Here is a 17,455-nt window from a genome sequence, read left to right as displayed (position 1 = left end):
ATCCCTACAAATCAGCTGGGCTAGACAATCTGGACCCTCTCTTTCTAAAATTATCTGCCGAAATTGTTGCAACCCCTATTACTAGCCTGTTCAACCTCTCTTTCGTATCGTCTGAGATCCCCAAAGATTGGAAAGCTGCCGCAGTCATCCCACGCTTCAAAGGGGGAGACACTCTAGACCCAAACTGTTATAGACCTATATCCATCCTACCCTGCCTTTCTAAAATCTTTGAAAGACAAGTTAACCTCTCTAGGGGAGGTGGGACGAAATCGTCCCACACTATTCAACAGCCAGTGACAAATCAGAGTGCAAAATCTAAAACCACAAAATGTCATAATTCAAAGTTCTCAAACATAGGACTATTTTACACCATTTTATAGATACACTTCTCCTGAATCGAACCATGTTGTCCGATTTCCAAACGGCTTTACAGCGAAAGCAAAACATTAGATTATGTTAGGAGAGTACAGACACAAAAAAAACACACAGCCATTTCCAAGCAACTAGCATGCATCACAAATACCCAAACCACAGCTAAATGCAGCACTAACCTTTGATGATCTTCATCAGATGACACTCCTAGGACATTATGTTATACAATACATGCATGTTTTGTTCAATCAAGTTCATATTTATATAAAAAAACAGCTTTTTACATTAGCATGTGATGTTCAGAACTAGCATACCCACTGAACACTTCCGGTGAATTTACTAAATTACTCACGATAAACGTTGACAAAATACATAATTATTTTAAGAATTATAGATACAGAACTCCTTTATGCAATCGCTATGTCCGATTTTAAAATAGCTTTTCGGCGAAAGCACATTTCGCAATATTCTGAGTACATTGCTCGGCCATCACGGCTAGCTAATTTGATAGCCACCAAGTTTGGGACAACCTAAACTCAGAATTACTATTAGAAAAATTTGATTACCTTTTGCTGTTCTTCGTCAGAATGCACTCCCAGGACTTCTACAACAAATGTTGTTTTAGTTCCAAATAATCCATAGTTATATTCAAATAGCTCCATTTTGTTCGTGTGTTCAGGTCACTATCCGAAGGGTGACGCGCGAGCGCATTTCGTGACATTTAAAAAAATAAATATTCCATTACCGTACTTAGAAGCATGTCAAACGCTGTTTAAAATCAATTTTTATGCGATTTTTCTCGTAAAATAGCGATAATATTCCAACCGGGCAACGTTGTATTCATTCAAAGGCTGAAAGAAAAAAATGGAGTAGTCTAGTGAACGCGCATCTCAGGGTCACTGTCCCCAGGCTGACCACTTACAAATTCTGCTGCTGTTCTTCGCCCAGAGACAGCAGACACCCCATTCCACTTTCTGGCGGCTTTAGAGAGCCAATGGAAGCCTTAGAAAATGTCACGTTACAGCACAGATGCTGTAATGTCGATAGAGATGCAACAGAAGGACAACAAATTGTCAGACAGGGCACTTCCTGTATGGAATCTTCTCAGGTTTTGGCCTGCCATATGAGTTCTGTTATACTCACAGACACCATTCAAACAGTTTTAGAAACGTTAGAGTGTTTTCTATCCAAATCTACTAATTATATGCATATTCTAGTTTCTGGGCAGGAGTAGTAACCAGATTAAATCGGGTATGTTTTTTTTATCCGGCCGTGAAAATACTGCCCCCTATACCACAACAGGTTAACAAACAGATCATTTCAAATCCCACCGTACCTTGTCCACTATGCAACCTGGTTTCTGAGCTGGTCACGGGTGCACCTCAGCCACGCTCAAGGTCCTAAACGATATCATAACCACCATTGATAAAAGACCGCACTGTGCAGCCGTCTTCATCAACCTGGCCAAGGCTTTCGACTCTGTCAATCACCGCATTCTTATCGGCAAACTCAATAGCCTTGGTTTCTCAAATGACTGCCTCGCCTGGTTCACTAACTACTTCTCAGAGTTCAGTGTGTCAAATCGGAGGGCCTGTTGTCCGGACCTCTGGCAGTCTCTATGGGTGTGCCACAGGGTACAATTCTCGGGCCGACTCTTTTCTCTGTATATAGCGCCAAATTCAAATGACAGAAATAGTAATAATAAACATTCATGAAAATACAAGTGCTATACATCGGTTAAAAGATTAACTTTCTCGTTAATCCAGCCGCTTTGCCAGATTTCAAAAAGGCTTTACGGCGAAAGCATAGCATGCGATTATCTGAGGACAGCGCCCCGCACACAAAAGCATACAAACATTTTCCAACCAAGCAGAGGAGTCACGAAAGTCAGAAATAGCTATAAAACAAATCACTTACCTTTGAAGATCTTCATCTGGTTGCAATCACAAGGGTCCCAGGTACACAATAAATGGTCGTTTTGTTCAATAAGGTCCTTCTTTATATCCCAAAAACTCAGTTTTGTTGGCATGATTTGTTCAGTAATCCACTGGCTCAAAGGCAGTCAAAACATGCAGACGAATACATCCTAATAGTACCGGTAAAGTTCGTCGAAACATGTCAAACGATTATAACTAATCCTCAGGGTGTCAATTATCAAAATAATCGATAATATTTCAACCCGGACAATAGCGTATTCGATAGAAAGGAAAAAGAACGAAGGGCGTGCACACAGTCACGTGCGCAATCCAGAACGGCATGCTTCTCCAGTCCCCTGACCAAAAGGTATTTTTCTTTGTCATTTTTCAGAAAACAAGCCTGAAACCATGTCTAAAGACTGTTGACATCTAGTGGAAGCCATAGGAACTGCAATCTGGGCCCTAACCAATTACATAGTCAATAGGCATTCAATGGAAAACCACTCTCGTCAAAAGAATCCCACTTCCTGGATGGATTTCCCTCGGGTTTTCGCCTGCCATATCTGTTCTGTTATACTCACAGACATTATTTTAACAGTTTTAGAAACTTCAGAGTGTTTTCTATCCAATGCTACCAAGTAAATGCATAGCCTAGCTTCTGGGCCTAAGTAACAGGCAGTTTACTTTGGGCACGTCATTCATCCGAATTTCCGAATACTGCCCCGTCACTAAAAAGTTAACAAACTTCCAAACAAGCTTCAATGCCATACATCACTCCTTCCGTTGCCTCCAACTGCTTCTAAAATGCTAGTAAAACTAAATGCATGCTCTTCAACCGATTGCTTCCCGCACCCGCCCGCCCGACTAGAATCACTACTCTGGACGGTTCCGACCTAGAATATGTGGACAACTACAAATACCTAGGTGTCTGGTTAGACTGTAAACTCTCCTTCCAGACTCACATTAAGCATCTTCAATCCAAAATTAAATCTAGAATTGGCTTCTTATTTCACAACAAAGCCTCCTTCACTCATGCTGCCAAACATACCTTCGTAAAACTGAATATCCTACCGATCCTTGACTTTGGCAATGTCATTTACAAAATAGCCTCCAACACTCTACTCAGCAAACTGGATCTAGTCTATCACAGTGCCATCCGTTTTGTCACCAAAGCCCCATATACTACCCACCACTGTGACCTGTATGCTCTCATTGGCTGGCCCTCGCTACATATTCGTCGCCAAACCCACTGGCTCCAGGTCATCTATAAGTCTTTTCTAGGTAAAGCCCCGCCTTATCTCAGCTCACTGGTCACCATAGCAACACCCACCAGTAGCACGCACTCCAGCAGGTATATTTCACTGGTCATCCCCAAAGCCAACACTTCCTTTGGCCGCCTTTCCTTCCAGTTCTCTGCGGCCAACGACTGGAACGAATTGCAAAAATCACTGAAGCTGGAGACTTATATCTCCCTCTAACTTTAAGCATCAGCTGTCAGAGCAGCTTAAAGACCACTGTACCTGTACACAGCCAATCTGTAAATAGCACACCCAACTACCTCATCCCCATATTGTTATTTATCTTCTTGCTCTTTTGCACCCCAGTATCTCTACTTGCACATCATCATCATCTGCACATCTATCACTCCAGTGTTAATGCTAAATTGTAATTATTTTGCCTCTATGGCCTATTAATTGCCTTACCTACCTAATCTTCTACATGTGCACACACTATACATATATTTTTCTGTTGTGTTATTGATGTACGTTTGTTTATGAGTAACTCTGTGTTGTTGTTTTTGACGCACTGCTTTGCTTTATCTTGGCCAGGTCACAGTTGTAAATGAGAACTTGTTCTCATCTGGCCTACCTGGTTAAATAATGGTGAAAAAAATAAATAAATTAAAGATAAATGGAAACAGGATGCACCTGAGCTCAATTTCGAGTCTCAAGGCAAAGGGTATGAATACTTACGTAGGCACTAAAATACAGACAATCTGCTTCAGGCTCTGTGTCTATCCAGTGAAATGGGACAGAAAAAAGCTGTGCGCTCACACGGACGCACAGCTGCATGTACTCTTATACTAGTAATTGATCTACAGGTCTCATTCCTGAACAACTGTTGACAGATTATGTCTGACATATTTACAACTGCAATGGTCAGCACAATCGTAGAGTCTAAGACTTCTCTCTACGCTCAGGTCTTCTCCGCTGCATCTTTTATGAAGGTTTCAAACTTGTTTGAAATGACTACAAATTAGACTGACTACCTAGTCGGCTGTACTTTATACATTTTCAAAGTGCTTTCCTGATGCCCAGACTAAAAGTATGGCCCTGGCAGGGCTCCAGCAGCCAGTGGGTAGAGCAGAGCTCCACCTAGGGCGCCGATGAGCAGGCCTAGTGTGGTTAATTAGGAAAAGTGAAAGTGCATTTCTGTCCATGGCTGCAGCATAGGCTCACAGATGGTGGTACGTTTTATTTAGCAAGAGAGTGGGCAGCCGAGCGCATATAGTAGAGAGCAGAGCACACAACAAATTGGAGACGCGATTAAAAAGTGAAAGTTTCCAAGCAAGAAGTGGATGTGACTGACGTCCTCTATGGTCCTGTTAGATAAAAAGAGCCGACACGCTGAGATGGAGAAAAAAAAGAGAGAGTCAGAGAAAGAGGACAGTCTGCCTTGCAATAAAAGGCTCTGCAGTTTCCACGTGCTATCTCCGCAGCGCACGTCACAGACACGGAGAGGCTCATAATTCAAGATCCCAAACTATAGCCCACTGATATGTCACCTCAAGGAATAAGGTTTATGAAGTTGTGTGGCTGTGGGCAACAAATGGTAGAAAAAAAACCACCAATTCCCCTTCCTCTTGACAGTTAATAATTTGTTCTGAAGAAAAACTCCATGAAACCCAACAATGCCACTGTGTGACACTAGGGGGAGGGAATTGTTGAAGGTGAATCAGTTCCTTCTTTGAACTGGTGAAATAACAGTGTGAGCGGGATCACTTGGACTTATGATGGAAACCCCTCCACTATTTTAGATCTCCTTTTCATTCAGTAGGAATTAAAAATTTTAAAATCACCAAAACAGGACTTATTTGCCCATCTGGCTGCCAAGTTTTCAGACCACTCCAGTGAGATGTATTGGTAAAAGAGTATAGTGACAAATTCAGCTACACTACATGACCAAAAGTATGTGGACACCTGCTCTTAGTACATCTCGTTCCAAAATCATGGGCATTAATATGGAGTTGGTCACCCCCTTTGCTGCTATAACAGACTCCATTCTTCTGGGAAGGCTTTCCACTAGATGTTGGAAAATGGGCCTAGCCCGAACCATGAAAAACACCCCCAGACCAATATTACTCCCCCACCAAACATTACAGTTAGCACTATGCATTGGGGCTGGTCGCGTTCTCCTGGAATCCGCCAAAGTCAGATTCGTCCGTCGAACTGCCAGGTGGTGAAGCTTGATTCATCACTAAAGAGAACGCTTTTCCACTGCTCCAGAGTCCAATGGCGGCGAGTTTTACGCAACTCCAGCCGACGCTTGGCATTGCGCATGGTGATCTTAGGCTTGTGTGCGGCTGCTCGGCCATGAAAACCCATTTCATGAACATCCTGACAAACAGTTATTGTGCTGACTTTGTTTCCAGAGGCAGTTTGGAACTCGGTAGTGAGTGTTACAACCAAGGACAAGGAGGGGGGTGTGTGCGACGGGAAATGTGCGGCGGAAAGGGGGGTGAAAACACTACATCGGGTACAGCAGCAAAGCAAATTGGTGCTGTGAAGTCGTTGCAGCAATGGCAAAACGTCATCTAGCGACAAATCAAGGAGCCAATAGCAATTGTCACTGAAAAATAGGTGGCAACACTATTCCCTGCCCTGACCTCAGCGCCTGGAGGTTCTCTCCTCCTCAGCATTAAGCTAGTCAGAGGATATTCTGTCAATATTCCACACATGGAGCAGTGCCAACCCGCCCTGCTCCCCTTACATACCGCCCCTGGCCCGGGTGTTCCGTTCCGCTGCAGCGACCCTGAGGTGGGAAACAAAGTTTTTAATTTGGATCGATATCCCAACAAGGTCAATTAATGAGCCCCATGTACAGCTCCTCTCAAAGGTGTCAAAAGAAGCAACAAACAACTCGGAGCTTCAAAAACGACTACCAAGATGCAGTGAAACGTTTATTTCTACGTGCTCATCTTTTAGATTTCAGTATTGTCTCAGATGGCTCATCAGTGATATGATCTGACAGACAACATTGCTCTATTTGACAAAATACAAGAAATAAGAAGAGGTTATGGATGGGATTTAGGTAATATCTAATGAATAGCCTATAAGGTTGCCTGAATGGTGAACATAGATGATCTGTACATTTAACTCATGCATACAGAAATTCTGTAGTCTTACGCTGCAGGGAAAAGAGAGTGAGAGAAGAGTGAGATTGGGATGGTTGGGGTGTGGCTGATGAAGGCGTCACCCAAAGCACTAATAGCTTCAAGCACCAGCCTCAATTAACACTGCATCCCTCTCGCTACTGACACACTTCACAAACAGCCGTTAACACACAGCTGGACAGAGAACGTGTGAGTGAGTGACGTAAGAGAGAGAGAGAGAGAGCGCGAGTAACAAAGCACACGCATGGCCAGGAAGACACATTTCAGTAGAATCCATTCAGTTGTACAACTGACCAGGAATCTCCCCCTTTCCCTTTCATTTTCAACTACAGGTTATCGTAAGAGATCCTCTACGCCAGGGTTCCCCAACTGATTTTAGTTGCAGAGGATAAGACCCCCCCTCAGTTTTCTGAGCAAAAAAACATTTTTTATTTTATTTATTTATTTATTTATTGGGACAAACTAAAAACACCAGCAAATCAGTTCCAAGTGATTTTAATTGTAGAAATCTGTTCCAACGTATTACCACTCGGTCTACAAATTATTTACATTTATGTTCCGGCCCCCTAACCATCCGCTCAAGAAAAATCGGCCCGCGGCTAAATCCATTTGATCATCTCTGCTCTACGCTAGTGATATCCCTCCGCAGAACATACTTTCTTCAGCTGTCACGTTTCACAACAGTGCATGACATCCCTCTCCTAGGATCATATTATATGGAGAAAAACAAAGGCAGATGTAGAGCTTCACTTTATTCCTTCAAGGACAAGCCCCCCTACCCCTACAGGCAAGCCCTTAAGTTGTGTTCATCATCTTCTGTTACAGTAGAAAACATTCTGTGCTTTCGGAAAGCTAACCTCATATTCAAAACCGTCTGATACTGATGTGCATTGTATTCTGACTGAGGGGCGACGCATACATTATCGAGGCAAGCACATTTCTATTTCCAATCAACAATAACCCACTGAGAGAATGGACAAGTTATGACTGCTTTAACAGTGGCCAAACACACACATATGGTGATTGTTACAACACTAACAGTCCATTAACAAATGCATCTGCAAGAAACCCGACTTTCTGATTGCTTGTACTTAACTGACAATGCACACGGTAAGTGTTGGTTTTATTTGGAGATCTGCAGTGCCAGTGACGGTGGTGGTGAGGTAATGAGGCCTAGGTGTACTATGGAGGCCAGGACTGGGAGTAGAGCTGGGAGCTGCCAGCCTGCCAACTGGGCCATCTGTGAGCCAGTGCCCCGTGGGTGTGAACCAGTGAACGCCCACTGTTGGGGATGGAGTATGTCTAATCTTCCTGTCTCTCTCCGCTGCCAGCCTCTCTCTTTCTTACTCTCCCTCTCCACCCCTCTCATTTCTGTTTTGCATGCCCAATGGATTAGAGTTGGACACAGTAGTGGCGCATGAAGTGCTCTTAGAGTCATTTGAGCTGAGAGGCAGGCTTAAGTGGAAGGTCAAAGTGCATGCTGAGTGCTGACAACCTGGCGGTCATGATGAAAATAGCAAGACTGACCAGTGCTTTTCCTCACATCACTAAGTCAGGGGCACCGACCTGGAGAGACTAGTGTTGTCACAATACCAACATTTTACTAACGATACGATACCAGTCCAAGCATCATGATACCAAGTAGTATCGCAATACCGCGGGGGAAAATGTTCAGTGGCATAGCATCTTGTTCGTCCTGTTCCCGGTATGCGTTCTGTCATTTTCTAAACGTTATGCGTATGTTCTACCAAAAAAACGACTTGAAATGTTATGCATTGACTGATCTTCACGTCTTAAAGTAATGATGGACTGTTGTTTCTCTTTGCTTATTTGAGCTGTTCTTGCCATAATATGTGACCTGATTCAGCAAACTAGGCATATGTTGCAAGTCACGACCTCAGCTGTTTGAACGTGAAACATTTGTTTTTTTTATCAAAATGTGTTTTTTGGCAGAAATGCCTTCTGGAACATGTGAACTTTCATGTTCCTTAATATCAAACTTGTATGCCATCTGTAAATACAAATACAATTGTTAAATTATGAGCCTAGTTGGTTTAGCCACAGAAAAAGAGAGCAACCGTCCTGCTAGCCATGATTGGCTGAGATAATGAGTGGGCTGGACATGCCGAGAGATGAGTTTGGATTGGTCTGCCATACAACACGCTTCTGTCTATTGGAGCTGGTCAGTATGTCTAGGTAATCATGTCAAACACGGCTTTTTTTAAAATGTATTGCGTAGTAAAACGGCATAAACCTAATGTCAAGTAAAAGTGTACTGTTCGCTAGCTAACGTTATATGTATGCTCTCCACTTTCTGGAGGATCGAGTTTTGAAATCAGTGGAATTCGAGTATGATAGCTAAGGAGATGGAGAAAACGCCAGTCTGGATTACATCGTCAAACTAAGGGCAACTATGCATGGCATCAGACAAGAGACGCGTCCAACAATGATGTATACCGATAAGATAGTCTAGCTAGCTACATTTTCAGATATTACACGTTTCTAATTTTGACAGAAAGTGGTTTCATTTCAAGTGTACTGTTAGCTGGCTAACGTTAGCTGGCTGGGTCGCTAGCTAACGTTATGTGTATGATCTTATTCTTCGTATCTCAGACACATTTGCTTGACTAGTTATAGCCATAGAACCTGGTTGGTTAGCTACCTGCAGATTAATGCAGGGTAGTAACATCATGAGTTGTGATTATGGTCCATTGCTTAGCTAGCTACATGTCTTAACAAAAGACTCCACTCTAATTTTGACAAAGTATTTTCATTTCAAGTTAGTTTACTGTTACGCTAGCATTCTAACGTTACATCATGCGTTGGAATTAATTGTTTACATAGCTAGATATCTAGCTACATTTCTTAACAAAAGACTCATCTTAGTGTGCCAGAGAGCAGAATAACTTATTAATTTTTGAACGCTCAATACCCTTTTGAATATGTCCGGTGACAGTAAAGGTCGGCAACAAAGCGTAATTCAATTGTTGCCAGCAGCACAGTTACAGTCACCAACACTCTGTATAACATGAAAACTGCCTAACCAGCTCTGCTAGGGGGAGTAAAATGGTCAGAGTGGAGTGTTCTCTCATTATGTGTCTGGAAGTAGCTAGTCAATGTTAGCCAGTTAGCTTGACTGTCGTTGTGAGGTCAGAACCTTCAGAACAACCTTACTTATTGGCCAGTGTCTCCAGTGCGTGCTCTGAACACGAAACGCTCTGTACTTACGAACGGAAAATCTGACAGCACAGTTGCAGTCAACAACGCTCTTGATAACATAGCCTAACCAGCTCTGCTAGGGCGAGTAATGTTCAGTGAGCTTTACTCTCTCTCTTAGACATCTGGAAGTAGCTGGCAAGTTAGTACAGAATTCTTGGATCAACCCTTAAAGAGATGGGTGGGGCTAAGGCTTAAAGGGTGTGAACAATGCTGAATGGGTGTAGACAAAGAAGGGCACTCCAATAGTAGTACCAAAACATTGAAAGATGGTTTTCTCAAAAGTGGTTTGACAAGTTGATCAACTTTCAAAGCAAAATTACTTTCCCATTGTTTCCTCAAATACAGTGTATGATATACCATCTTGTAGCTCTGAGTCTCTACTTTTATCCAATGTAAAAAACACAAATTCAAATGTTGCTACAGAAGACCGAATCCAGGCGGTGAGTCACATACAGTTGAAGTTGGAATATTGCATACACCTTAGCCAAATACATTTAAACTCAGTTTTTTACAATTTCTGACGTTTAATCCTAGTAAAAATTCCCTGTCTTAGGTCAGTTAGGATCACCACTTTATTTTAAGAATGTGAAATGTCAGAATAATAGTAGAGCGAATGATTTATTTCAGCTTTTATTTCTTTCATCACATTCCCAATGGGTCAGAAGTTTACATACACTCAATTAGTATTTGGTAGCATTGCCTTTAAATTGTTTAACTTGGGTCAAACGTTTCAAATAGCCTTCCATCAGCTTCCCACAATAAGTTGGGTGAATTTTGGCCCATTCCTCCTGACAGAGCTGGTGTAACTGAGTCAGGTTTGTAGGCCTCCTTGCTCGCACACACTTTTTCAGTTCTACCCACAAATGTTCTATAGGATTGAGGTCAGGGCTTGGTGATGGCCACTCCTTTACCTTGACTTTGTTGTCCTTAAGCCATTTTTCCACAACTTTGGAAGTATGCTTGGGGTCATTGTCCATTTGGAAGACCCATTTGCGACCAAGCTTTAACTTCCTGACTGATGTCTTGAGATGTTACTTCAATATATCCACATAATTTTCCATTCCTCATGATGCCATCTATTTTATGAAGTGCACCGGTCCCTCCTGCAGCAAAGCACCCCCACAACATGATGCTGCCACCCCCGTGCTTCACGGTCGGGATGGTGTTCTTTGGCTTGCAAGCCTCCCCCTTTTTCGTCCAAACATAACGATGGTCATTATGGCCAAACAGTTCTATTTTTGCTTCATCAGACCAGAGGATATTTCTCCAAAAAGTACGATCTTTGTCCCAATGTGCAGTTGCATACCGTAGTCTGGCTTTTTTTTTACGGCGGTTTTGGAGCAGTGGCTTCTTCTTTGCTGAGCGGCCTTTCACGTTATGTCGATATAGGACTTGTTTTACTGTGGATATAGATACTTATGTACCTGTTTCCTACAGCATCTTTACAAGGTCCTTTGCTGTTGTTCTGGGATTGATTTGCACTTTTCGCACCAAAGTACGTTCATCTCCAGGAGACAGAATGCATCTCCTTCCTGAGCGGTATGACGGCTGCGTGGTGTTTATACTTGCATTCTATTGTTTGTTCAGATGAACATGGTACCTTCAGGCGTTTGGAATTTGCTCCCAAGGATGAACCAGACTTGTGGAGGTCTACAATTTTGTTTCCGAGGTCTTGGCTGATTTCTTTTGATTTTCCCATTATGTCAAGCAAAGAAGCACTGAGTTTGAAGGTAGGCCTTGAAATACTTCCACAGGTACACCTCCAATTGACTCAAATGATGTCAATTAGCCTATCAGAAGTTTCTAAAGCCACGACATAATTTTCTCTAATTTTCCAAGCTGTTTAACCTGTTGGGGATAGGGGGCAGTATTTGCACGGCCGGATAAAAAACGTACCCGATTTAATCTGGTTATTACTCCTGCCCAGTAACTAGAATATGCATATAATTATTGGCTTTGGATAGAAAACACCCTAAAGTTTCTAAAACTGTTTGAATGGTGTCTGAGTATAACAGAACTCATATGGCAGGCAAAAACCTTAGAGGATTCTATATGGGAAGTGGCCTGTATGTACTTGGTTTTACCAAATAGGGCTATCTTGTGTATACCACGCCTGCCTTGTCATAACACAACTGATTTGCTCAAACGCATTAAGGAAAGAAATTCCAATAATTATCTTAAGGCACACATGTTAATTGAAATGCAATCCAGGTGACTACCCCTTGATTCTCCAAACGCAGTCACAAAAACCATTAAGCACTATGATTAAGTTGGTTCTCATGAGGATCGCCACAGGAATGGAAGACCCGGAGTTAGAGATACAAGAGTTACCTCTGCTGCAGAGGATAAGTTCATTAGAGCTACCAGCCGCAGAAATTGCAGCCGAAATAAATGTTTCACAGAGTTCAAGTAACAGACACATCTCAACATCAACTGTTCAGAGACTGCGTGAATCATGCCTTCCTGGTTGAATTGCTTCGAAGAAACCACTACTAAAGGACACCAATGTCAAGAAACACGAGCAATGGACATTAGACCAGTGGAAATCTGTCCTTTTGTTTCCAACCGCCATGTCTTTGCGAGACGTAGAGTAGGCGAACGGATAATCTCTGCATGTGTGGTTCCCACCGTGAAGCATGGAGGAGGAGGCGTGATGGTGCTTTGCTGGTGACACTGTCGGTGATTTATTTAGAATTCAAGGCACACTTAACCAGCATGGCTACCACAGCATTCTGCAGTGACATACCATCACACCTGGTTTGCGCTTAGTGGGACTATCATTTGGACAATGACATAAAACACACCTCAAGGCTGTGTAAGGGCTATTTGACCAAGAAGGAGAGTGATGAGTGCTGCATCAGATGACCTGGCCTCCACAATCACCCGACCCCAACCCAATTGAGATGGTTTGGGAGGAGTTAGACTGCAAAGTGAAGGAAAAGCAACCAACAAGTGCTCAGCATATGTGGGAACTCCTTCAAGACTGTTGGAAAAGCATTCCAGGTAAAGCTGGTTGAGAGAATGCCAAGAGTGTGCAAAGCTGTCAAGGCAAAGGGTGGCTACTTTGAAGAATCGCAAATATGAAATATATTTTGATTTGTAAAACACTTTTTTGGTTACTACATGATTCCATGTCTGTTATTTAATGGTTTTGATGTCTCTACAATGTAGAATAATAGTAAAAATAAAGAAAAAACATTGAACGAGTAGGTGTGTCCAAACTTTTGACTGGTACTGTGTATATATATATATTTTTTTGTTGTTGCCTGTGTTGCATGTTATTTTGCCATTAATACATGTCACATATCAGTTTGAAAACAATGTACATTTTTTTATAATCATTGAGTTAATAAAACCACATACAAATGGTCTCTTTTTTGCTTTCTTGATTAAGGCAGCCAAAAAAATGCAGGTTTCAGCCTAGATCAGTGCTTTCTGTGGTGGTGGGACAGCCAGTGGGAAATACAGAGCGCAGGAGTTCGTAATGTTCTCTAGTTGTGCTATGATTGGCTCAGTGTTCTGTCACTCATGGGGACACTCCGTCACTGCAAAATCTACGGGGAGAGCTCGAAAATTCAAGCCCCTTGGTTGCTGCCATAGAGTTACATTAGAAGTGCCCATCCAAGGCGGCTCAAAGTGATTGGCCACAGATAAAATGATATCAAATCACGTTATATTTACCATAGCTTTGATTGGACTGATCATGTGAACATCACACTTTCAAAATCTTAGCTAGCAAGCTAGACAAGCAGTCATCGTCATGAATCACGTCGACAATCTACTGGCATATCCTTTTCAATCCTTGTCATATGAAGATAAATTATAGATATAACGTATCTTTGTTAACTACAAGTTGGAAATCGCAAATCCAACAATGAGTGGTTTGGAAGGAATCAGTGGCTAACTGCAAGCGTTGCAAAGCAACCACTAGCCTGCTTTTCAGCATGACTTCTGCCACGTTCATAACAAATGGAAACTCAGAACTGGGAAATCTCAGACTTCAGTGAGTTAAAGAGAATTGGGAACTCTGAAGAAAATGAGCTCCGACTGGGAAAATACGTTTTCAATGGTCATCCAACTCGGAATTCCAAGTCGGGAACTCGGGCCTCTTTCTAGAGTTCGACCTTGAAGATCACTGAGTCATGATTCGACACTGTTTTGTGCCAGGCCAGTGTGCCAGGCCAGCTAGTTAACATTAGCCTACTATCTAGCTACATATTGAACTTCCATCATCTCAGGCCAGAGGCACAATGTATGAATTTACCTCCCTGACCAAGACCCTTCTCCCCACGATTGTGGCGTTTGGTTGGGTGGCCAGCTCTTGGTGGTTCCAAACTTCTTCCATTTAAGAATGATGGAGGCCACTGTTCTTGGGGACCTTCAATGCTGCAGAAATGTTTTGGTAGCCTTCCCCAGAACTCTGCCTCGACACAATCCTGTCTCGGAGCTCTACGGACAATTCCTTTGACCTCATGGCTTGGTTTTTGCTCTGACATGCACTGTCAACTGTGGGACCTTATATAGACAGGTGTGTGCCATTCCAAATCATGTCCAACCAATTGAATTTACCACAGGTGGACTCCAATCAAGTTGTAGAAACATCAAGGATGATCAATGGAAACAGGATGCAGCTGAGCTCAATTTTGAGTCTCATAGCAAAGGGTCTGAATACTTATGTAAACAAGCTATTTCAAGCCAGATTTTGTACATGATTTTTCTGACATGAAATTGTTTAGTGCAAATCCAACTGTTGTATTCTAGGTACAATACATGAAAATATGGAGCTGACAATTTGTAGGCTAATTAAAAATGTCAAAAACAAAATAAATGGGGTGTTGGGAGCCGCATTAATCAGAAGGTCAGTGGCATGGAGGAGGATTGAAGAGATTTTGGTGTTGACTTTGGGTGAAGAGAGATCTGTACAACAATGTTTGCAAGTCAATTTCCTTTATCCAATGTACCCATTCATTGCATTTTACATGCAGGCCTGTGTATTTTACAGGAAGGGAGCTATAATCGTCAATGTCATGACACATGTATAATGAAAGCGCTATAATATATGATAATCATAATGTCCAGTTGCTAGCATATTACATGGGAAATTCATGCTTAGTGTATCATTTACAATGTTATAATGCGTGTTACTGGTGATTTCTATCCTTTGGTGGACAAATTTCACAATTTAATTTAGTCAACACATTCACAAATGGTGGCTTTGATCACAGTTTTGAAGTTTAGGTTGATTGATGTTCATAGCAAGCTAGCAGCACAAGCAACCATTGTTGCGCAAATCTCTCTTCACCCACCATCAACACCAACATTCTCTGCAATCTTTCTCCAGGCCAATGACCTTATGATTTTGTCTCTGTATTCTAGCAAAGCGACATTATATAGAATTGGAAAACCAGATACAGCGATGATTGGCAAACCACCATCTTTATTGGTTGTGCTTGCCCGGAACTAATGACAGGTGGAACTATGTTTCAGGAACAGAAGATTTTCAAGCAAACATCTGCTCCACCTGATTGCTTAACGGCAGTCGTGGCCGTGTGCAATTTGCATAAAATAGAGCAGAGCTGACTTTGCGCGCTGCTCCAATGTATCAAATGTACATGTAACAACAGAAGACTTAAGGGTCTGCATCCCAGTTCGCCATCATGGCTAAATTATATTTTAAAAACTGATTGAAGAATAGACGCACAGGAAGAGCGGACGGAGAGAAGCAGGTGAGTGATAGCTGGAAGGGGATGTGGATGGCTGATCACAGCTGCCATACGTGAGATGTGCGTGACTTTTGAAGTGGACATTTCTCGCCTCACGTTTAATAAGAATAGTTGTTGCTTAAAAAAATGTAACTGAATTTATAAACAAAATTTACTTTGTAACATTTTTTATAACAGGCGCCAGTTGGTTTCTTAAGACTGGTAGGTCGGAAAAATCTGGTAATATCATATGAAACGGTACTACAGTATTCTAAAATACTACAGTATTTTGAACATAATCATCAAGGTAGGGCATTTTTTTGTGGTAAGAGACGGTAAAGAAGAGCAGCTGTATAGTTCTGTGGTATGTTTCTGTAGAGCAGAGCTCCACCACACATCCCAGAGAACCATGTTAATAATTACAGGTAGTATTAATATTTAACACGACAAGTCTTCTCTGAATCCTTAAGCACTTTGTTGAAATAAAACTTGGAGCAAAGCAGAGCTGAGTGAGAACCTAGTGTTGGTCAGACGATTGAAGAGGTTTCTCTATATTCTACCTCTTGCGTGAACAGAAGTCGTACAGTAAGTACCCTTTCATCTGCACTGTACATGACAATTATTGGTCAAGGAACTCGACCCAGTTCCTCTATCAGGGTTTTCTTGTCAAAGATTGTACACACAATAATAGCTCAGAGGTTTTGTATCTTTCGGCATTCATGGTCAGCAACCTGCACTTGGCCAGGGCACTCTCCATCCTGAAATCCGATGGAGGAAAAACAGCGTGCATAGCTTGCATTTCAGTTTTCTTTTGTGGATATTGTTGACACCATGCAAATATAATCTTGGTCAGCTTGTTTATATATTTATATTGGGAGGTGCCCTCCAAATTTCAATAATTGGTCAGATGTTGAAAGTGAGCGACGCAGAACGTTTTGAACCAGAGACGTGTTGGATGCCCGGTGGTGAGGAGGAATCTTACCAGAAGTACTGCCGATGTCCCATTGGGTCGGAAGAGTTCAATCGACATGTCTGGGAACATCCGGCCGATCCTCGATATCACGTCGTCTACATACCTGGAGGAGGAGAAAGTCAATTTTTGCCTTTTGGAAATGAACAACAAACAGGTTTCAAACTACATCAATCCACAGACCTAGAAAAGCAAAATGTCCTGCTGTGTTATTGACGTGTAGAGTCTAAATGTTTTAGGTCACGTTTCTTTTCTTAACACATATTTTGGATGATTTACACTTCAAATGATTCAACATCTGAAGCGCAGTTGAATCAATGTTTTCCTGATGTTAAGAAGAAACAAATTCGCAATTGATCACATTAGTCTGATAATACCAATGGCCCATATCAGCCACTCATCCATCCCTAATCAAACAAACACGTGACGCATGCACTCACACACACTTCTAACTCTGTACATGATAGTAGCCTTACTGGCCAGGCTACTCTGTCATCTTGTAGGATACTTGCTCCTTTAGAAGGCACCCCCCAACTTCTTTCCCTCCAAGCCAGTATTTAAGTACACTACAGCAGCAGCAGCTCTCACATCAATGCCACAGATAGACCGACAGTCATGGCTAAGAGAGACAGACACTGAGCTTTAACAGGGTTCTCAGTCTGGTTGACCCCCATACCTCCCAAACATCAATCCACTTGCACCCTTAAACCTTCGCCAGGGGGACCCTGTTAACTGTCAGCGCTGCTAGGGATCACTTTTAACCTGGACTGCGAGGCCACAAGTGCTTGCATGCTAATCGAAATATAATGAGAATCTTGTTAGCCATGAGCCATCGACAGACCTAAGGATGTCATTCAAAATAGACATGAAAAGAAAATCTCAT

General features: G+C 42.2%; 1 protein-coding gene across 1 annotated transcript in view; it reads right to left on the bottom strand.

Moving 5' to 3' along the window:
• LOC106580125 (mediator of RNA polymerase II transcription subunit 27) overlaps positions 1 to 17,455 on the bottom strand; it is a 103,701-nt gene that overhangs the window by 28,764 nt on the left and 57,482 nt on the right. Inside the window, exon 4 of the mRNA XM_014160826.2 lies at positions 16,585 to 16,678. Within this exon, the coding sequence (XP_014016301.1) occupies positions 16,585 to 16,678 (94 nt within the window). The remainder of the gene's footprint in view (positions 1 to 16,584; positions 16,679 to 17,455) is intronic.

Source organism: Salmo salar, chromosome ssa20 (assembly GCF_905237065.1).
Source record: "Salmo salar chromosome ssa20, Ssal_v3.1, whole genome shotgun sequence".
Taxonomy (NCBI): domain Eukaryota; kingdom Metazoa; phylum Chordata; class Actinopteri; order Salmoniformes; family Salmonidae; genus Salmo; species Salmo salar.
The sequence above is the reverse complement of the archived record's forward strand: the minus strand, read 5'-3'. Positions and strand labels throughout refer to the sequence as shown.